The sequence below is a fragment of the Coccinella septempunctata genome, chromosome 4 (genome assembly GCF_907165205.1).
Source record: "Coccinella septempunctata chromosome 4, icCocSept1.1, whole genome shotgun sequence".
Taxonomy (NCBI): domain Eukaryota; kingdom Metazoa; phylum Arthropoda; class Insecta; order Coleoptera; family Coccinellidae; genus Coccinella; species Coccinella septempunctata.
The window spans coordinates 23,445,130-23,468,190 of NC_058192.1; the positions used below are offsets into that span (position 1 = coordinate 23,445,130).

The 23,061-nt window shown below is 35.1% G+C and overlaps 1 protein-coding gene and 1 non-coding gene across 4 annotated transcripts in view; one reads left to right on the top strand and one right to left on the bottom strand.

Moving 5' to 3' along the window:
- The first annotated feature begins 261 nt into the window (after positions 1-261).
- LOC123312633 lies at positions 262-380 on the top strand. The gene has a single exon (XR_006537670.1). It is a non-coding gene; the product is annotated as a 5S ribosomal RNA (ribosomal RNA).
- A 13,327-nt stretch (positions 381-13,707) lies between these two features.
- LOC123311280 (D(2) dopamine receptor A) overlaps positions 13,708-23,061 on the bottom strand; it is a 284,840-nt gene continuing 275,486 nt past the window's right edge. Inside the window, exon 9 of one of the 3 annotated variants that reach the window (XM_044895162.1) lies at positions 13,708-14,379. In XM_044895162.1, coding sequence (XP_044751097.1) covers positions 13,832-14,379 — 548 coding nt within the window. In that variant the 3' untranslated portion in view covers positions 13,708-13,831. The remainder of the gene's footprint in view (positions 14,380-23,061) is intronic. The other 2 variants (XM_044895163.1, XM_044895164.1) reach the window with 2 other exon arrangements.

Here is a 23,061-nt window from a genome sequence, read left to right on the forward strand (position 1 = left end):
TAAAAAAAAACTGCATGCGCGAGGTGGTTGAGATCAATTTCAGGAACAACCACAATTTTTGTACAATCAAATTCCGTTCGAGTATTGGACGCAATTTGCGTGATTGGCATCCCCATATGAGGATATCGGCGAAAGCCGATATATACGCAATATTATACGAAACCAGCTCATCTTCCTGTAGTTATTTTTTTATAAGCCTTCCTTTATAATCTTCACAGATTGCAATAATCCTTCACATACAAAATACACACATATTACATCGTTTACGGCCATACCACGCTGACAATGCCAGTTCTCGTCAGATCACTGAAGCCAAGCAGCGTCGGGCGCGGTTAGTACTTGGATGGGTGACCGCTTGGGAACACCGCGTGCTGTAAGCTCTTTTTGCTTTTAGCACCCGGTCAGGTTAAAAATGTTACAGTTATAAATGTTTAAACATTTTTCCATTGGCCGTTCATATCATATATTCCTAACAACCTAACAATTCGATGGAATAAGCTTCTCGCGTCTCTTGATATGCTATTTATTGTCCAAGATTTTTACATTTGAAAAATCAGAACTGTGTTCCTCTTTAAAAAAATTGGGAGCACAAAGCTGTCTTCTCACTATTTATAACATCTCTGATAGTCTGATATCATATATATTTGTTGTGTTATTGTATTCTGCAAATATTGTCTAGTCTGACCTACATATGTTTTTTTACAATTAATTTAAACAAGGTACCCATACATCACACCTTATCTATGCTCTTTATTAATCGGGTCTTTAATTTCACTATAAAGTATACCAACAGTTTTCATGTTGTAAAAAACTAATTAATTGCTTCCTATTCTAAGCGTTCTTTCATATATTTTTTTAAATTTTCTGCAGAAGTTCTGGAATAATTTAATTAAGAAAAGATATATGTTTTTTATTTTATTTATGTTTTGGTCGATCGTGATACCTGCAGGTGTCTCAGGGGCACAGGGGTTGCGTAAGTTGATTGCTCTGTAAAGCAAGTTGGCGCTGATCTTATAGCTAGTAGCATGGTTTGAGATATATAATTCAGTATCACAGATTACTGAGTAGAGATTACAGTGTTCGGTATACTACCTGAGTTCGTAGATAATCTGAATACTAGTACCACAGCCTTTTCAAACATCTTCACAAGCCAGTACTAGTATAGGTTAATATGAAGTAGTTATGGAATTTCCTCATTTTCCCAGCATTTTTCAGAATATCTGGAATTAACGTGATTTTCATTATCATATTATAAATTCAAATAATCTGCCAACTTGACCTAACTAGTTTTTAAATTTTTTTATTGGAAGAACTAGACACGACTTATATTATACCTTCGGAATCAAAAATTTTGGACTTGAATATGTAAAAATAACACAGGGTTTATAAATATTTAAAACAAAATTGAATTTACCACTATATTACAGAAGTGGCGGACTAAAAACAATCTTTGACTACCCCACTGTATATTCTTCATGAAAAAGTGTGTGTGGAAATTAGCATATTTGTTTTTCGATATCAATGGAATTTCAATGTAGGCACCAATTCAAAGAACCGAAAAATTAGTTTTTATTAATAATTTGAAAACAAAAGAAGATACCATTACCTATCTTTAGAATATCGAGGTCAAATCGTGCTATCCATTTCCCCTAGCACTTATGATTACATAATGGTTCATGGTTCATATCGAATTTTGCCGACTTTGTACATACTCGAGAGTGTCAGATTTTCATACAGATGGTTAATCTCACATTAATCAGGGGGGTTTTCTTAATCTGACAATTTGAAGATGATAAAAATGCATTTTTTTTAAATATCACCCTTCCTGTACTTCTAATCGTTTTTGTATTCATATGAAAGTTGTAGATGATAAAATTCTATACAACTTTTTTCTGAAGCAATTCTACATACTCTAAACCGTTTTCGAGCTAGAGGGTGATGGAGGACGAGGAGCCATACATACGAAAGGGCAAGGTCAATGTAGAATCTCAGTCTAAAGTACATTCATCACCATATATCTCAAAAACGTAGAAACAATTGCTTCAGACGAAATTTGTAGAAAAGATTATGCTCTACAACTTTTATAATGCATGCAAAAACGATTTGAAGCCCAGGGGAGGAGATAATTCAGGAAAACTTATTTTTTGACCTTTATGGTCAATTTTAATTTTTTTGGCTAGTGGATACTGTCAGATTGTATAGAGGAGAACTAGCTCAAAATCCTCCGGGATGATTGTAGGACATCGAAATATTCACTCGCACTGCACTATTTAGGTACCTACCAATAGAAAATGCTATGTAGGTAGTAGGTACTTATGTGGTTTTTCAGAAAATTTGGAAAAAATTAGAAGTGAATTAATAGAAATGCAGAGACTTCGGTAATAGTTCCGGGGTAGATATTCTTAGCAGTGGAAAATGATTTTTACGATGTCCGGCTAAACTATACCGGAAATACGAAAAAGGATCAGGCCTAAACAGTGAAGCAATGAATACAATAATAAGAATAAATTCAAACGCGTACCACCCACTAATATGAACATCTACAAGTGTTACGATCTGAATTGAAATAGCCAATTTGACATCCTCAGAGCCCTGAATGGAGTAACGCTCCACCGAATAGAAGCAGATGCTGACCATGGTTTCGGTCTCATTTGACCTCGTCAGAGCAACATAGCTCTTTCTCTGATGGAGAACGTTTGGAATTGATTAAGATGTCTAAAACTCTGGTGTATTCACTGATTCGATTTTGTTTTTAATTTCATGGGGATATGGGATCAGTTTCCTTTTTCCCACTGTAGGTAGCGCTGTTTAGAATTTGACAGAGCATTGTCAATTGATATTTGGAAACAAAGATTATAGAGTATAATTTTTGATTTGAAAATAATCTGAATACTTTCCTACGACTCACGAATATATTGTATTTATAAGCGATTATTGTGTGTGTGTGAAAATGTATTAGTTTCGATAAAGGGGTGTAGAACATTCATTTATTCAACATGTCGTTCAGTAAGTTCAGTTTTCTGTATGGACAATCAAGAACTACAGCTAAAAATTCGGTGTTGTTGGAATTTGAGGCAGAACCAAATCAGATGAACGAACATTCGGGACGGATATAGCTAAGTTTTATGGCAGCTTCAGCAATATTTCAAAGAAACTGTATTGGAAATACGTAATGTGGATTGTGATCATGTATTGAGAATCAGAAATACATAAATCTATTCGAGTCTGTTACTTCAAATATTCTTCCTGAGTAGATATAGTGAAAATTCCCTTTCCGTCAACTGAATACATTGGACATTTGACCAATCAACTGTGTTTCATTAAAATCATATTGAATTACCCCCCTCATGAATTCAATTTGTGAAACGGAAATTATCTTGAAGAAGAATAGTAAATACTCCTTCGAACCCTCATTCGATAGTGTTGAAATATTGACAGATTTATTTTTGCAACGAAAATTAAACTGTAAGTGACAAATATTCCTTAACAGCTGACAAAATGGGTCAGTTCATATTTTGAATTCGTTGATCGATGTTCGATATCAACGCAAAACAAAATAAAACGAGAGAGTATGATTGGACTTCCTTTGGCAGAACAAGGATAGACCTAAGCAAATGACATGGTGGCGCCGCCACGAAACTGATCCCATATCCCCGATTTTCTGAAATGTTGATGCATGCAAAAAGTGACAAGTGCACACACCAGTGTTTTAGACATCTTAGAATTGATGAACCCTTATTCAATACTGGCAAGCGCTACTGAGTACTATCCAGTAACACAGCGCGCTACTGAGTACTATACAGTTACACAGAGCGCCACCCAGAATGAAACGATTGTCCGATTCGGACAACGCAAAATATATTTTTTCGAAATTTTTTGTGTAGCGATTCAGATGAAAACTACTGAAAATTTTGACTCTCATGTGTTAAATGAGCAATAATTTGAATTTTTCACCAGTCATAATAAAAAAATTCAAATTTTCCAACTGAAATTAAAAAAAAATTGGTTAGCGAAATTTCGAATTTTCAACTTTATAATGCTCATTTGTTCCATTGGAACATCAACCCAACCATAAAATAAAACATAAATTTTTCTATATAGAAACATCGTTTCCAACAAGAAAAAAAAACGGTTTTTTTTAAATAAATTTGAATGAATTCGTCATCTTTCATCTCATAAAAATGTAGCGAATCGAATACCTACCTTCCCTTTTGTGTGTCATGAAAAAGAACAAAGGGATCAAAACCTCAGGGGGCGTCGTGGCCCTCCATGCCCTACCCCTGCGGGCGCCAATGAAAATATTTAATACTTACCGACGAAATCTTTTAGATAGACACCAATCCAAAAAGTTTGTTTACTCTGATTATTTATCGAATCATTTTGGACGCATACTGCAATGAATGTGCAAAGCGGAAAGGCTAAGCAAATTAAACGAAGAAATTATCTAACAACGATTTATTGATTTACCAAAATGAATCTTCCTTAAAAATATTTACACTAATGAAATAGGTACGCCTGGTCGGAATTCGTAAGTAAATATTATTCACAATAATTGAAAATTAGAATTGAATCTGTTGTACAAACAAACATGCCAATCCATATGTTTTTTATTCATGAACATTGACGTGATCTGTATGCTGAAATTCAGATTTAAAAAATTAATTTTATCTTCTCTTTTGATTAGCAAATATTTATATCAATCAGGAATTCACATTAAAGGATTGCATTAATATACATAGTTCTTTTACAAATTCAGTTCAATTTGCATAATAAATATAGGTACAAGAGTTCATTCTTCTGGGATGCCATCATAATAATTATTATTGACATAAAACTATTTTATGCATTGAGAATATTTACATTTTATGTATGTGTAATTTATTGACTTAACTATTAGAAAGCATTTTTTCCCCATTTAGGATGCCTTTGAGACTATCCTCTTTATATTATATTATATATAAAATAGCTTGAAAACTTAGCCTATGTATCACAAGAAGACAAGTGATTCATTCAAATTCCATAAAAATTTTCATTCAGTTCAAAATTATCCCTCAGAAAATAATATGAAATGCTTCATTATATAAATCCCATTCAGTTCAACAAATCATCCTCAGATAAAAACGAGATGATATATTATGTACAATGCCAGTAAAATATACAGAGAGTGATTCCAAAATACATGATTGTTCATTTTAGGATATAGGTTATAAATCACAGTAAATATTTATGTGAAAAACAAGTAGGATTCAATGAAAATGAAATAATATATAAGCCTTCCACAAAGAAGTGATATGATCAGTATTGATGTTCTGTCGCGAAAATAATAACGCTTCTTTCTACTCCTATCTCGTAGGCCTTACGACATTTCAGTCAGCTCCTATTATACACTATAATAAGCGACCATCAAAATTCGTTGTCAAAGAGACTACGGAATTATTAAAATTAACGAATATGGTTCGAAAGCTTAGCTTTTGTGTTGTTTCTAAAAAGTGCCCTAGAGACAGTGGCACTGTCTCTAGTGAGTTTCCAGCAAGCAGATCTGGCGGGTTTTGCATTTCATTTCGTTGTCATCACCGATCGAGCTATGCGGTCTGAAACTTAATATTAGAGAAAATGAAATTGACTGAAATTTCAGTCAAATAAATCTTCCTGGCGAAAATTCTCAACTCCGTCTTTTGCTGGATGATCAAGTATATTCGGGAAATTATTTGAAAAAAAGTTTAGAAAATTTATAAGTTTTTTACATGTATTGAAAAAATATAATCGATTGATTGAGGATACTCGAATCCATTGGTCATCAAAACTTTAGCCTCCTCGATCTAAATGACCACGAGCCGCTAGTGATGATTCTTTTTTCTAATCGCCCTGAATTGTCCACTTTTGTACATAATTAATCGAAAATATCGATATCATCTATCTAGAGACTTTTGGAAACAAAAATAATAATACTCCAGAAATGGTCAGGGATTATTTTGGGGGAAACAAATACAATTCCTATTAATAAAAAACCCCACAACTATAAGGATTAAAGCGTAGGTATAGTACCTTTTGAGTATCTACCTTGAGTTGAATAATCAAAGATGAATGAAAGTTCGGACATATGAATCCTCGCTAAAGCCCGTTTGCAACAGCCGAGAATTCTCTAGAAAATTTACTCGAGATTTCATGCGCCGTGAATTATGTACCGTTACATACGCACTTTCGGTAGAATTCTCTGTTCAGTTGCGTACTAAATAGGCTCCGCCCTTTTCTTGCAAGAATTTTGTAGAGAATTCTCCAGAGAATTCTCGGCTGTTGCAAACGGGCTTTAGAGCATAACATTTTCTGTATTGATAAAAGTGTAGGTACTGAAGAAAGGAATGTTATTGTTTCAGGGAGGCTTTTTGATTTCTCGAATAATTAACCACATTATCCCTAGAATTGCTTTCGTAATTTGCTCTAGTTTGAAACTTATCCTAATTAATGTGAATGCAAGTTTCGGAACCCATATTCGAGTTGAATGTTTTATTCAACTCTTCAAAATGCACCCATTTGATTACGTCAAAACTCCCTTACTTATTAAATAAGTTGAATATTAATTTTCATATTATGCCGTGAAGAACTAGGAGTATCAAGTCTGAACAAACTTTCTACAAAATGGACAGCATTATGTAGACGCTTGAACGACCATAATACTGCTTATAAACATTTCGGAACTTCTAAATCTTCACTCGTTACGATGTTTAACCATCTCGACTTCTTACTCACATTTGGCGATTTTTCGTAATCGAAGAAATAATTTGAAATTCACCCAGGTTTTTCATCTCCGAATAATGATATTTGTAGGTAGAACTACCAGGTGAAATTTTTCAGAATTTCTGAAGGAACTAGTTCAAAATTGCTCACTTCACAGATTGTTTGCGAAAAGTACTGATTGAATTCTCAGATAGCTGTCAAGTTCATTTTACATTTCTCATAATTTTTTTTATACAGGCTGTCGCGAAAGTAAACCTCCATAAGTTAACCATGGATTGAAAATTGAAAAATAATCCTATTTTCGCGAGAAACTAAATATTAGCTTAAAAGGCGCCGTTCAGATTTTACAGGATGTTTAATTGTAAAACCAATTTCAAAAACCGTATATTTTCACTTAAATGCACATTTTTCAAAAAAAAATCTCTGACGCACTGAATTATTTTTTCATCCATAATATAATTCGCTTTTTTATTATAAGATGGCCATGATAAAACAAAACCATAATTGAAACTTAAAGACGTCTTTGCCATTCTTCGTTCATTGCATGGCCATGGAAAAATTACTATTTCATAATATAATAGACTTTCTTTTTTTTCCCAAAAACTTCCAACTTTTCTTCGTCGCTGTTCGAATTTTAGCCTATGCCAGCGGTATAAAGCACGAAATACGATACTGCATTAAAGAATTCCTTGAAATGAGAATGTGACAGCAGTGGAATGAGATATGGAAAAAATGAAAAGTCGAAGCTATAGCTAGAATTTGAAGATATTACAATACAAAATATCGGGAAAATAGCAGTGTATCGATCCAACAGTCCTTCCAAAATAAAAAAAAATTGCTGGGGGACCCCCCCAAATTCTTCAACATTAACATATACCCTGTAGATTCAGAAAGAAGACATTGTAAATATACCTTGCGCCTGTTACATACAGAATTGGCAAAAAGTATCTACTGGTAGCAAATCAATGAGTGGAACAAAAATCGTATGAACAAAACCAGGTGCGAAATAAAGAGAACAAATATTTTTCCTCCTCCTCCACCATTTTTCTTCTAATCTCTTCACATTAGTAGTATCAAGTCGCCACCTCGACTGGCTTTCTTTTCAATTGGGCTTAAAAAGTTCAAGCAGGGGAAATTGTTCGAGAATTCTCTCTTTGTTTAACTAATGCGATTTGCCTTCAACTTTCCTCTCTCTTCCTCTCGTGAGATATTTTCTATCCCTAGATTACCCTTCACCAGATCTTTATAGTCCAAGAATATTGCTATTTGAAAATCAGTTATATTGTCAAAATGAGACAATTTTTTGGCTCTCCAACTAAATCTGCTTTTTAGTTTTGTATGAAGAATAATTCATTATAACCATATTTTATTCTAAACTTCTATTCAGCATAAACAGAAGATTATGTAGTCTCCAGAAATTTTCCGTTTCTTCTTCAGAAAAATCCGAAGAATAAATGAAAAGTCTGTCGCCTCTCTTCTGTCCAGGCTCTTTCTCAAATACAGAGTGTAAATGAATATTGGCGAAAAAATGTATAAGGTGATCCCTTGTCAAAAAACACTATGGGTTTTGTATAATTTTTAAAAGGTGCTTTTCAGGTGCCATTTTAAGGGGGCTGTCGGCTGAATCTGAGACTCAAAAAATATATGAAAGATTCACACTATTTTTTGACGAGTAACCATTAATGAAATTTTTTCGCCACTATTGATTTTTAACCTGTATATTGGAGATACTAATGATATTTTTCATTTCTCCCCTATAGTTTTGCAGAGTTCTAAGATTCACTTACCTCAGCTGCTATCTGCCTGGAGAAAGTACCAAAAAATGAAGTAAATATGGAAATTGAAGAAAAAGATTTTTGGGTGAGGAATCGACTTCTGAATTAGTTTTTTTCGACAGAACATGAGTTGTTTCTTTCTTCACTATCATCTCTATTATCAACTTGCATTTCAATTTCCGCAAATTATGATTATCTAATAACTAATAGCCATGGAATGATTGATATCTGATTACAGGTACCCTAGTGGGGTTAATAAGGATATGTAAGTTCATTCTGATTAAAAAATGGGATTTAAACTCATGCTTTGTGTGAATTATATTGATTTCGTGCATTCTTTTTTTTTTCAAGGTAATGAAATGATATATCCAGAAACATAAAATCAATAATTGAAACCCATTTTTTCTTGTTTCTTTTTTAGGATATAGAGTCCAGTAGTGTCAATAATCATTCAATGGTCCATTACAATTTCAATACTCCATTAATCGCGGTGACTACACCGTTTGTTTGATTATTAATGAAACATTGAATTAAATGAGATATACAGATCGTTCAATGGAGAATTAAAATTTTAATGGACCATTAAATAATAATCGATGTGACTACAACTGGGCGCAAGTTAATCTACATACATAATATAATGAGCCATCTACAGAAAATTGATAATGCAACAAAGAATTGCTCTCTTCCCTGAGTTTATGTACAAAAAGATATGTTCATTTGAAAGGAAACCATACAATACAAAACAATCTCAATGCAACTCGTTACATTTAGCACCATAACCTGAAGTTATTGACTAGTCAACTGAAACATGAAAGAGAATTGGATTGGATGTTATGATATCAAAAATATACAATGAGCTGTCGGTTGGTTATTAAAAGTTTTGGGGATTTTTCGATTTGTATTGATGAACGGATGCTCTCCAGCACGACAAGTATAACTTATGAGAGTACCAACATAGTAGCTGTATTCGGGTTCGGCTTTCGGACAGTCCGAGAATGGTTCTAGAACTGCGCAGAGGATTTAATACTAGGGCGCAACAGTTTTGCGCAGTCCTAGAACAATTCTCGGACTGTCAGAAAGCCGAACCCGAATACAGCCAGTAAAACTGAATTCCTTCCTGTTGGATACTTCAATCCTTAGGAATGGTTTCTGAAATACTTATTTTGATTTCCTGAAAATACTGACGAGAAAATTTTTATAGACACACCATGTTTATAGATAGGCCTCTTTCAGTAAAAATTCGAAAAAGAAATGGTTTATCAGCAAGAAAGACTGCATTGATCCGAAATGACATGACTAATTGAGTTTTCAATAGTTGAATATCTAATTATATGAAAATGTACAATTAAGACTAATCCCAATAAATGTTGATTATTAAACCTGCTTTTACCAATAACACTCTTCCTCAAAATTAATGAGGAAATAGAAACCATTTGGATGTTTGTATGGAGTAGTAGTTTCTACAGCTTTAAGCGTGACATATTGTTTGTGATCGAATATTACCTTTCTCTATACTGCTTCTTTCAGGTAATGAGGAATTCCCCTCAAGTTGGATTATAACTGGAAATGCAAGTTTAAATTTGATTATTTTGAGTTACTTTCATCAAGTTTTCATATTCGCTGCAGATACTGTTCTAATTAATATTTCAAATGAGGGATTTTAAAGTTTGTTGTTGAATTGAGTTCTCTTCATAGATTTGAACTGATCCTAAGACAGATATGATAGACACTGTTTGTTAGAGTAGATACCAGCTGATCAAAAAAAATTGATTTTCCTCCAAACAAAATGAATTTTGAGGTTTTTGTCATGACTGACTTTGACATTGAAATGGAAACACTCTGTATGTTCAATGGAATTTTTAATTAACGAAGGAAGAAGTATTGGTATGTCTCCGATAGATGCTAGAAAATTAGGGATTTTCATGCAAAAATCTAACAGTTATTAACATTGGAATGGGGCCCTATTGGGAAAATTTAAAGAGTTTTTTCAGGTTCCACACGAATTCTCTCAGAATAATATGTAAGTAACGCATCAAAACAATGTAAAATTCAATGAGTTATCTGATTATCAATGAAAAAAACTGGGTAATACTTACATTCAAAAACGAGAGTTGGTATCATTTCCGGTGAAACCGGAAGTTGAAAGAATCTGAATTCATCTCTGCTAACAAAGCTCAATTATAAAATTTCTTTTAAATATTCTAACGAAGGGTCTTCGTGAATTACCCTGTATATTTATCCTCTCTATTCTGATGTTGGTGCTGTAAATCCATCTTGGTACAGGGTGTCCGAGTTAAAGTGTCCCTATAGGTACCTTATTGTGGAAACTAAAGGAGCTAGAAGAAAAGTGTAACCAAGTTTTGCCCAGTTCTTGTCAACATATTGGCTCTATTTTAAGTAAACTGATATACTTAATTTTTTCAAATGGCAACCTATATTTTTTTCGTGTTCATCACGTAGAGCAGGTTAAAATGCGTATAAAATGTATTGAAACTTTTTCTGTAAAGGGAATAATTTCAGAAATATGGACGAAAAAGTGCATTTTCCCGTAAGAACCAACGATAATTGATTAATTAAGCTGATAGAATATGGTAACTGTGGAAACTAGCACTTATATTAATGCGTATTTTTGAGTTTTCTTTTGTGTTGTCAGACAATAACTTGATTATTTTGAGAAAAATGTATCTGTTAGTTGAGTTTCCCTTTAAAATTGAAATAATTTAATTTTATTGGGAGCGAGTACTGATTATCAGTAATAGAGTCTTTTTGTCTTTCATGAGTCAATCTAGTTAATTAAATTTATCAAAAAAATCAAAGCCAACTATATAGCAGAAACACTAATTAATAGTTATCGTTGATTCTTACGGGAAAATGCACATTTTCGTCCATATTCCTGGAACTATTCACATTACAGACAAAGTTTATATACTATTATTGGCTCGTTTTAACCTGCTCTACATAATGAACAAGAAAAGAATATGGATTGCCATTTGAAAAAATTAAGTTTTGATTGAACTTCTATTTCAATTTTCAACTTTAATATTTGAAGACCCTGTATATCAGATTGCAAATAGAGATATAACGTATGATCCAAGATGTTGACAAGAGCTGGTCAAAATTTGGTTTCGATACATTCATTAGAAAACTAGTATCAGCTATTTTAGTGAGCAACTACAGCTGTCAAAATTTTAGGAAAAAGTCGAATATCTCAGAATCGGTGCTATATAGGACCATGGTTGTCATACCAGAGTTACCTTAAAATTTGACAAGAAATCAAAAAATGCAATAATATACAGGGTGTTCCAAGTTGATACCAACAGGGAAAAAATGGAGCACCCTGTATCAAGATGGGTTATAAAAAATAAAAGTTCAATCGATTACAGACTAGCTATGTATTCAACTTTCTTCTAGTTCCTTTAGATTCCACAATAAGGCATAGGGACACTTTAACTCGGACACCCTGTACATCCAATTAACCTAACCAATTTGTTGTCTATTATTTTCTACGTATAATCTGTAGTCGATATTGCACAGCAATTTATTACCTTTTCTAAAATCTGATTGCACCGAATTATTTAAGTAAAGATTAACGTTAATTCGGTGCTACGGTAACTGCTATAGAAATCTGAGAAATAATCAAGTATTAACGTTAATATCGCTTCAAATAAGTCGGTGCACACAGCTGTGATAAGAACTTGACTCACGAGTATTCTCAGGAAAAACGTGGAAATTTTCCAATTATGTACCACACCATTTCCAGTTGAAATTCAGAAATGTTCAAATGAAATTCAGATTAGTCAATTGTATTTCAGAACCCGTCAATTGTATTTCAGATTAGTCAATTTAATTTCAGAAATGGTCATTTGCAATTCAGAGTAGTCACTTTTATTTCCGAAAACATCAAATGTAATTCAGATTAGTCAATTGGATTTCAGAAACCATCAATTGCATATCAGAATCAATCATTCGTATTTCAGAAACCGTAACTTGTAATTCAGAAAGTAAGAAAGAGTCGAATATTATTCTAGGTTATGTCAGATGAATCTTTCACATATTATCTAATACATACGCATTTTTCATGATATCAGAATAATACATGCATAAAATTATGTATTAAGTTAATTCAGTTTTAGGTACGCTACTACATAATCACATATCCTATTCAAGATACACACTGTCTTACTCCAGGATTTATTTGATAGCTCAGTATGTACAGGGCGATTGATTATAAATGCCCGTCCTCTATCTTTGACTCTTTTGTGCTACGTTGTATAAAATGAATTTTTGAAAAAACTTCTTTTCATATATATTTAGGGTGTTGCAGAATCATGGCGTGATTCTGCTTGATTTTTTATCTAGGTACCTAATCTTTCTATTCTCCTGAAAATTCTGAATATGCATATCTGGAGATTGTTATTGACCAGGCTACACACAATCTTTGAAGGTGATTGTGTTTGAGCAGCGCAGCATAGCACCACCTCCATACAGCTGCTATTGCCTTAGACGACATGCCTGTTGGCGTTTAAATTTTCGCATTTTCTTGTTTACACACATGGAGTTTAGTTTTTGAGGATAATAAAAGTTCATAAATTCAATGAAGTCCTTTCTGAATTACAACTGATATTTTCTGAAATACAATTGACGGTTTCTGAAATACAAATGATTAATCTGAAATACAATTGACGGTTTCTGAAATAAATCTGAATCAATTGAATTTCAAATGTCCATTTCTGTAATTGAATTGACTAGTTTGAATTACATGTTTTCTGAATTTCAATTGATTATTTCTGAATTACAAATGGAAAAGGTGTAGATATAGTTTTCTCACGAAGTGAGTTGAAACGATACTTTTGAAATGCGAAGCGCCGAAGATACCGCATTCATTAACTTATTAACGAAAAAACCATTTATCAAAAAGAGAAATAAATACAAGGTTAATAATCATAAAAACAAAATAAACAACTGCAAGTACAGAGTATCCGCCAGCGGAAGACCCGATATCTTATATGCGAAAGTTACACTAGGATAATCTTAGACGGTGGTTTAACTTGAAATCTTTACATTTCGAAGGAAATAGGTAATACTTAATTTTTCAAGAGGACCGAATATTCAAATAAATTCTAGGCTTCCCTCTGTGTGATACCTAGTGTCATCAATACTCAGTATAAAAATACGTTCTTATATTTCATCTAATCAAATTCACTTTCACTTACAGACCTTTCTCTTTATATACAACACACAAACATGAGTATTTCTTACAACTGTTGTTGCTTTATGGCATTCGCTAGTTTCATCCTTCTCTTCGCGATCTTTATTTGTCATCTGTGAGGTCTCCAGGCGGTTTTCCTATACCTACAAGTGAGCACCTTTTTGAAAGCCTGCCTGAACACCTTGTTGAAGATCGTGTAGAAAATTGGATTGACCATCGAACTGGCGTAGCCCAGCCAGGTGACCAGCTGAAACACCCAGTTGTCCAGGTTCTTCTCGCACTCTTCACAGAACGCCGGAAGTAAGTTCAGTATGAAAAAGGGCGCCCAAAGTATCACGAACGTGAAAAACACAACACCCAACACTTTCGTCGCTTTCTGTTCAAGTCTGATTATCCTGCCGTGCCTTGACGAATTTCTCGATATTACACTGGAGTTTCGGCTGTGATGTGAACGAATACTCCTGTTATTCATCGGTTGTGGTTGCTGGGAAGTGTACGATCCGAACTTTTGTGAGAGACATGGGGACGAAGGGTTCTTGTTACGATCTTTGAGTCCTAAAGAGTTTCCATTGTGACGTAAAGTGGCTGAGCGACGGAGCGACGTCGGAGTCCTCGGCGAGGAATATGCTGAAGTTCTTATTTGACCGAAACTTGAACCTGAAAAGGATGGATTTCAATTATTTTGTTTGGAACTTCTCATTTTTCATTCTAGTCCTCTTGAACCGTCTTCGACGATGCATCTCTAGATTGTATGAGATCAATTTCTATTATAATTCAATTGGAGCCATTATGTCATTCTATCAGCATAACAGAATGATTTTTTCAGTATTGCTATTTCCATGTGAGGTGAGTCGTTTCTGTTACAAAAAGTTTTACTGATTTAAATAAATAATTTCACTAAAAATCGCCAGAATATTGAAATTGCTTGCAGTAATCACCTCCCAAGTTGAATGCGATTTGATACACTTTCAAGTAGATGGCAATAGTTGACCGCATGAAAATATCAACCATGTGTTTCGAGTTAATTGTATATGTTACGGCTAAAGATAGGTGTGAGCATAAACTTAAGATCAGCCGGCTAAATTTAGGTTTATATTCGAGGACCGGCTAAAGTTCGATAAAATATTCGTCTGCGTCAGGGAATTTCATCTTTAGCCGGCTAATGTGCACATAAGGTACCCAAAACGAAACGCCTAAAAATGTATTCGATGGACACACACGGAGGGATGATGTCTTTTGAATGGTCGGATGGGAGAAGACGAACGCACGCGGACACGTTTTTGTTTCAATTTTTAGAATTGAAATAAGCAAACTAGCATCGAACGCTATTGTATTGTAGTTTTGTCACATAACGACCATTGGTTTTCAATTTAACATTTATTGAGTTATTTCCATCTGTTTAGGAGATTAATGCTCCTGTAATTGAGGGTAAGTTTTTTATAATCAATTCACATACAGAAGTTAGATATACTTTTCACAGGACAATAGAAACGTGGATAGTCAATTGTCCTGTGAAAAATAAGAATATATAACCTCAAAAGGAAATGAAATATTAGACATTAGATATAGAGAATTTTATCTGTCAACAAAAGTGTATTTTTCCTACCATACAATAAATCGGTTTATGGAAAAATTTTCTACGATATTATCTAATGTTGCAATTTTTTGCCAACCCGTTCCAACTTTTGCAAAAACCAACAAAAAAACTATGTAGATGAAAATAGTTGAACATGGATTCCAAAATGGGGCCTGATGAATCAAGGGTGCAAATAATGAATAATAGCAAGATGAAAGATAACCATTAACTTTACAGTTTTTCCTCACACTGAAAATAGCATGTAGGTCTCGAATTTTGTCATCAGGCGTTTAGATTTTTAGATTCGCATAAGAATGAGTTGAGAAGAAAGATATCTATGTTCATTCTCAACTTCTAAACAGAATGCTTTTCTGCCATTAAAAATATGTGAAATTCATACAAAAATGTATTACATTAATAGTTTGATTGTACTACTATTTTTTACAGTTTTTTAATTGCCGATAATTTGCGCCCCTCACGCCTTGCCAATATTTTTTTTCTTTTCTAATAGCTTCTACATTTTTTGCCGATGGGCTGTGGTTACACCTAAGTTTAGCCGGCTAAAGATAGAAGAAACTAACATACCCGAAGTTAAACCTAAGTTTAGCCGGCTAATCTTAAGTTTATGTCCACACCTATCTTTAGCCGTCATTCATTGCTGTATCCCGTTACCGGGAATAAATCTACAAAAAGAAGAAGACAAAAAAGAAAAAAAAATTCGAACAGACTTGTAACTTCTTAGTGCTAGTTGCGACTGTGTGCCCTCCTATGACTAAAGAGACCCAACCGTGACCTGCAGATCCTTCCACACTCAGGGCATGGATAGTCTCCAACCAGATCTGGCCGCCGCTGTATCCTTCTCGATTCTCCATTATAACTGTGGACCAAAGACCTCCACTGTGACCTGTCTAACGCTAGTTGTTCCCAGTTATGATTAGCATTAACTGATTTTAGGGATTGATGTAGTGTATCCTTAAACCGCTTATACTGGCCTACTGGTTTCCGAGCTCCCTCAGTGAGTTCGCCGTATAGAGCTATTTTGGGGAGTCTTGTGTCTTGCATCCTCAGAATGTGGCCGTTCCATCTGAGTCGGGCCCTCGTTACTTGAGTCTCAATTGTAGTACAACTCGCGCGCTGCAAGACTTCTGCATTCGAAACTTTGTGGAACCATCTGATGTGCATTATCTGTCTTAGATGACGTTGCTGCGTCTGTTCAAGCTGTTTAATATGTCGCCTGTAGGGAGTCCAGCTTTCGCTTCCGTAAAGAAGCGTTGGGAGGACCACTGCTCTGTAAACAGCTGTCTTGGTCTTCAGATTGAGGTCGTGATTTTGGAACACTCTGTCCTTCAGCTTCCAGAATGCCCGTGATGCCGAATTGATACGGTTGTGTATTTCCGTGTCAAGGTTAGCCCTAGTAGTTATGAAGCTTCCCAAGTATTTGAACTGCTCGACCTGTTCTAGAGTTTCATTGTCCAGGCTGATATCTGTTTGAAGGCTTTCTGGCGGACTTACCAGGATTTTGGTCTTGTCAATATTGAGTCTAAGGCCTAAAGCTTCGTATATATGTTTATAGGTGTCCATCATTATCTGTAGATCCTCTGAGCTGCTAGCGATGAGTGAACAGTCGTCTGCATATTGAAGTTCCGTGATAAACTTGGTACGGGTTTTTGCTCTGAGGCGCTTCAGGTTGAACAGGCCTCCATCAAATCTGAATCTTATCCCAACTCCTCTTACGGGCATGCTCATGTCAGCAATTATCGATACAGCTATGGCGAAAATATTGAACAGTAAAGGCGCTAATACGCAGCCTTGTTTTATTCCAGAGTTGGTTGAGAAATGGTCGGTTGTAGAGCCATTATGCTGTATTCTAGCGGTGTTGTTGGTATGAAGGCTTTTACACACTGCTAGGAATTTTTCGGGTACTCCTAGACGTGCCATGATTTTCCAGAGCGCTCTCCGATTCACCGAGTCGAATGCCTTGCTTAAATCGATGAACGCTGTATAAATCCTTGATTGTTGTTCACGGGCCTTTTCTTGTAGCTGTCGCAGTGTAAAAATTAGGTCCACCGTACCTCGATTTGGTCGAAAGCCGCACTGGGATTCAGGTAAAAGCTTCTATAAAAGTGGAACCAGACGATTAGCCATAATCTTCGAGAGAATTTTACCGGCCACATTAAGCAACGATATGCCCCTGTAATTGTTGCAATTCGACGTATCGCCTTTGTTCTTATAGAGGTTGATAACTAAAGCGTCTCTGAAGTCTTGTGGCACATCTGCCTGTTCCCAGATCTTGCGGAATAGTATTAGGAGACTATTGACAATGTCCTCATCAAAGGCTTTGAATATCTCAGCCGAAATGCCGTCTAGACCAGGTGACTTATCATTTTTCATATTTTTAATAGCGCTTATGATTTCCGACATTGAAATTTCGTCATCAAGCGATGTCATCGGACTATACGCGGGAAGCAGGTCTAAAATGGATAAATCCGAGTCGTTATTTTGATTCAAGACCTGTGAGTAATGCTCCTTCCATCTTTCGAGAATTTTTCTATAGTTTGATTGTATTACTATTTTTTACAGTTTTTTAATTGCCGATAATTTGCGCCCCTCACGCCTTGCCAATATTTTTTTTCTTTTCTAATAGCTTCTACATTTTTTGCCGATGGGCTGTGGTTACACCTAAGTTTAGCCGGCTAAAGATAGAAGAAACTAACATACCCGAAGTTAAACCTAAGTTTAGCCGGCTAATCTTGAGTTTATGTCCACACCTATCTTTAGCCGTAACATATACATATCGGTCAAACTCGAATTAAAGCAGAAGCAGTTTGTAGTAGGTAAGTCAAATTAGTCAAACCAAAGTACAGGGTGGGCAAATTTCGATGTTTTAGCACTACAGTTTTTAAACCAGAGGAGATACACAAAATCTGATACCCCATTCTGGTTCTATTTTTCTGAGAAACTAACAATAGTAGTAGTCATTTTTGGCCACTTTCTTTTGTTTTCGAGTTATAAGCAAAAAGTGGAAAAATGGCGATATCGAAATAAATTTATATCTCCGCTAATATTGATGATATGGCTCTGAAATTGAAACATTATACAGGCATTTTTTCACGTAGAATCCAGTGGCGTGCTCGCCTTTTTAGCAGGATTTTTAATTACGCAGCTATGACCCAAAGTTATGTTTTTTTAAATGGGAACACTAGTTTTCTGTGCAATTTTTTGAAAGCTTAATTTTAACTGATTTCAAAAATATATAACATCATATGGTTTGTATCAATATAAATAATAGAAAATGGTCAAAAACCTTTTTTCTCAATATTTCTATGGTTTCTACTTTTGATGAGCATAGAAAAATATAGCATCGTATGATTACCAGTGTCTCTTTCTATAAGTCCTTTCATTATTATGAAAATTTATGAAATATATCTTGATTCAAATTTTGTGAAAATTGGTAAAAATCATAAAAAGAATGACATTGCCGGAAGGAGACTGCTTTTGTTATAGGAAACTCTATTTTTCTGTGCTCGTCAAAAGTTGAAACCATAGAAATTTTGGGAAAAAGTGTTTTTGACCATTTTCTATTATTTATATTGATACAAAGCATATGATGTTATATATTTTTGAAATCAGTAAAAATTGAGCATTCAAAAAATTGCACAGAAAACATAACTTTGGTTCATAACTTCGTAATTAAAAATCCTGCTAAAAAGGCGAGCACGCCTATTTCGTACGATTCTACGTAAAAAAGTGCCTGTATAATGTTTAAATTTCAGAGCTCTATCATCAGTATTAGCGGAGATATAAATTTATTTCGATATCGCCATTTTTCCAATTTTTGCTGATAACTCGAAAACAAAAGAACGTGGCTAAAAATCACTACTACTATTGTAAGTTCTCAGAAAAAGAGAACCAGAATGGGGTATCAGATTTTGTCTATCTCCTTTGGTTTAAAAGCTGTAGTGCTAAAACATCGAAATTTGCCCACCCTGTACATCGTAGATCACAGACTAACTCATTTAGTTCTCGGGAGCTGTAAATGTATCATTTAACATGGTTATTATATACATATATTCTATCCAGTTTTTTGCGCTAAAAACATTTCCACTCTCAAATTTTTTTGAATAATCCGCATACCCGAGGGGTAAAAATTTTGTAAGGGGACCCGAAATTCCTATAAATTTCAAAAAACTCGAAAATGGCTGATTTTACATCGATAGGTTAAAATTGCAAAAGGTGGTGAGGTGAATAACGGTTAAAATTCGGAATTAATAGACAAGACTTACGAAAAAGTTAAAACAGCCATAAAAGAAGTTTATCTTTTTCAAGTTGAAACTATTCACGAATATGAAGTAATATCTTATTAAGGAATGAGTACTGAAAAAATATCAAACTTTTTGAAATCAGAAAATATCAAATTAGGTTTTAAAACGGAAAATATTCTAGGTATACTCATAAATAATAATGAAGATCAAACGAATACGGTAGATGAATGGGGATATATAAACTTACTTTTAAGGATTGTTCATCTTTTTATATAGGTCAAACCGGTAGAAAATTTCAAAAAAGAATAAACACAGGGATTGTCTCATCAAGGGCATTGGAAATTCTACGTTTGCTGAGCATCTGTTGAATGTAAAGCTCAATTTTACCGATGACTTCGAAATTTTACATACAGTGGGGTCTAACGAGAACCCTCGATTTTCAGACTTTAAAATAAGAGTGTGGAAAATTGCTTGGACCCGTCAATTTCTGATTCGAAGGGGAACAACTTTTCCGCTTTTTTCATTCCTGTAACTTCAACTCCTTGACGGGGGTGAGCACAAGCCCATAATTTTTAATAGGAATGAGGGATGTTGCGATAACTAATTTTGAAGATTGTATCGAGTACTATCTGTTCCTAAAATTCCGCCTGTGCAATTGGTAGCCAAATTTGACGCTACTGGTTCAGTCGGAAACAAAAAAGGGTGCATGAAAGAGACGAAGCGAGGGACGTGGCTGTGTTAGGTCATGTAGCAATGAATCCGACCTTTAATACTAAGAAATTGTCCGATGTATCTAGTTTCAGGTTGGGGGTTTTGGCGTCAGGTTAGTTCCCTGTCACTTGTGAAAAGTTTAAATTACTAAAAAGCCTAATACCGGCCTCGAAATTTCGGATGGATTTACTGGTAAACGAAAACAGCTTCGTAAAAGGACAATGAATGTTGGAACATGGAATGTACAAGGAATGAAAGATAAGGTGGTGGAAATCTCCCGAGAATGCGAAAGTCTTAGGATGGATATTGTTGTTTTAACGGAAACAAAGAAAAAAGGAATAGGATCAGAAATTTTAGATAATTATGTACACATATTCGGAGGAGTTCCAAAAGATCAAAGAGCCAAAAGAGGCGTTTCGCTATTGATTCACAAAAAACACAAACATAAAATAACAGATTTTGAGTCCGTTAGTGAAAATATCATCCGGGTCAATATGAACCTGTTTCAGACTCCAGTGACAATCTTAGGCGTATATGCAGTATCCAATGATGAGCCCTCGAATATTAAAGATGAATTCTTTGAGAGAATAAACGACGAAATATCTAAGATAGGAAAATCAAGAGAGGTTATTCTGCTTGGAGATCTGAACAGTAGAGTAGGACAGAGGGTGCAGAGCAAAGTGGTTGGTCCATATGGGGAGACAACACTCAACGATAATGGTGAAAGACTAATTGACATATGCGACAGTCATCAACTTAAAATACAGAATGGATTCTTCAAACACAAAGACATTCACACTTACACTTGGGTACAACATACGAGAAATTTAAGATCTATTATTGACTACATAATAACATTACAGAACACCAGAGTGCAAGTGAAGGATGTTAGAGCTTACAGAGGCGTTACATGTGGGTCAGACCACTACATCGTTAGAGCCAAGATGTTGTTTCCTTATAAACATGTAAATCTTAGGAAAACTCGAATAACCGATGAGACTGAAGAAATTACCTCGAAAAATTATAACACTGAAGGCCTGATGCATGACAGCATACGAACATTATACCAGCAGAGATTAGATCAGAAACTGGAGGACTGGACTGAGAAGTCTGTAAGCGAAGTGTATCGGAACATAATAAATAGTATTCAAACAGCAGCGGAGGAATCCCTTGGTATTAAGAACAGATTGCAAAATAATAAACTTTGGTGGAGTGACGAAATAGAAGAGTTGATAAGGAGAAAAAAACAGCTGTACCAAAAGTGGCTGAATACACAAACCGAAGAAGATAGAGGATCTTATATGGAAATGAAAAGATTAACAAGGCGGACCATTTCAGCGGCGAAAAGACAAATGTGGGATAAGAAATGTATGGAGATCAATACATACCTGGGAGGATCTAAGTGTTCCGAGACATGGAAGTTCATTAAGAGAGTTAAATCCAGTGGAAGAAATCAGGCAGGAATACAGATAATACCGACGGGAAAATGGATAAACCACTACGAACAACTACTGACAGAGAATAGAAGTCAATATAATACGATCTCACCGTCAGAAATATCGGTCAAAGGAGAGGAAATAAACATCGACGTTGCCACACTCGAAAGGGCTGTAACTAAATTGAAAAATGGCAGGGCGACAGGTCCAGAAGGCATACCAGCAGAACTGATAAAAAATGGAACAAGAAAACTCTTCGAAGCCCTGACCTGGTGTGTGAACAAGTTCATAAATGGTGCTCCAATACCAGAACAATGGAAAATAGCCTATATTTCCTCAATACATAAGAAGGGAGATAAACTGAACTGTGGTAATTATAGAGGCATTTCAGTGACGAGCACAATGAGTCGCCTCTATGGAAGGATTCTCCGAGATCTTATAGAATCCGAATACAGCGATCAAGAGGAGGAACAATCTGGGTTCAGAGCTGATAGAACATGCACTGATAACGTTTTCTGCTTGAAACAATTAATAGAGAAAAGAATGAACACAAACCAGGAAACTCATCTTATGTTTATAGACCTTCACAAAGCCTATGATACGGTACCGGTTAAGCAACTATGGAAAGTATTACAGCAGTCGAATATCAATCAAACCTTAATCACAGCTCTTCAGAATCTGTATAATGGCTCAGAATCCAGAATAAAAATAGGCAATCGACTGTCGCGAAGTTTTTCGGTCAACAAAGGGTTACGTCAAGGATGCTGCGTATCTCCAACACTCTTTAAAATTTATGTGGCCAAAGCTTTATCTCTTTGGAAAAGAAAATGTAGAGGGATGGGAATATACCTGGGAGACACCTGCCTGTTCACATTACAGTTTGCGGACGACCAAGTGATCATTGCCAATGACAAGGCAGACCTGGAATACATGACCCGAAAATTGCAGGAAGAGTATGAAGAGTGGGGTCTAGAACTCAATACCAAAAAAACCAAATATTTACCAATCGGAGGTGAATTATCGAACATCCAACTCGATACAGAAGAAATCGCTGCCAGCTACACGTATTTGGGTGTGGAGTTTGATATTACAGGCAGGGACGATCGAGAAATAAAAAAACGTATCAACCAAGCCAGGGGTCTCATCTCTTGTTTGAATGGAGTCCTCTGGAGCAGCGAAATAGGAAAAAAACGAAAATACAACATCTATGATACGATGATAAAAAGTTCTTTATTGTATGGCGCAGAAACGTGGAAAATTACAGAGAACAATAGGAGGAAACTGGAGGCTACCGAAATGGATGTGTTCAGAAGGTCACTAGGAATATCAAGAAAAGACCGAATACGGAATGAAG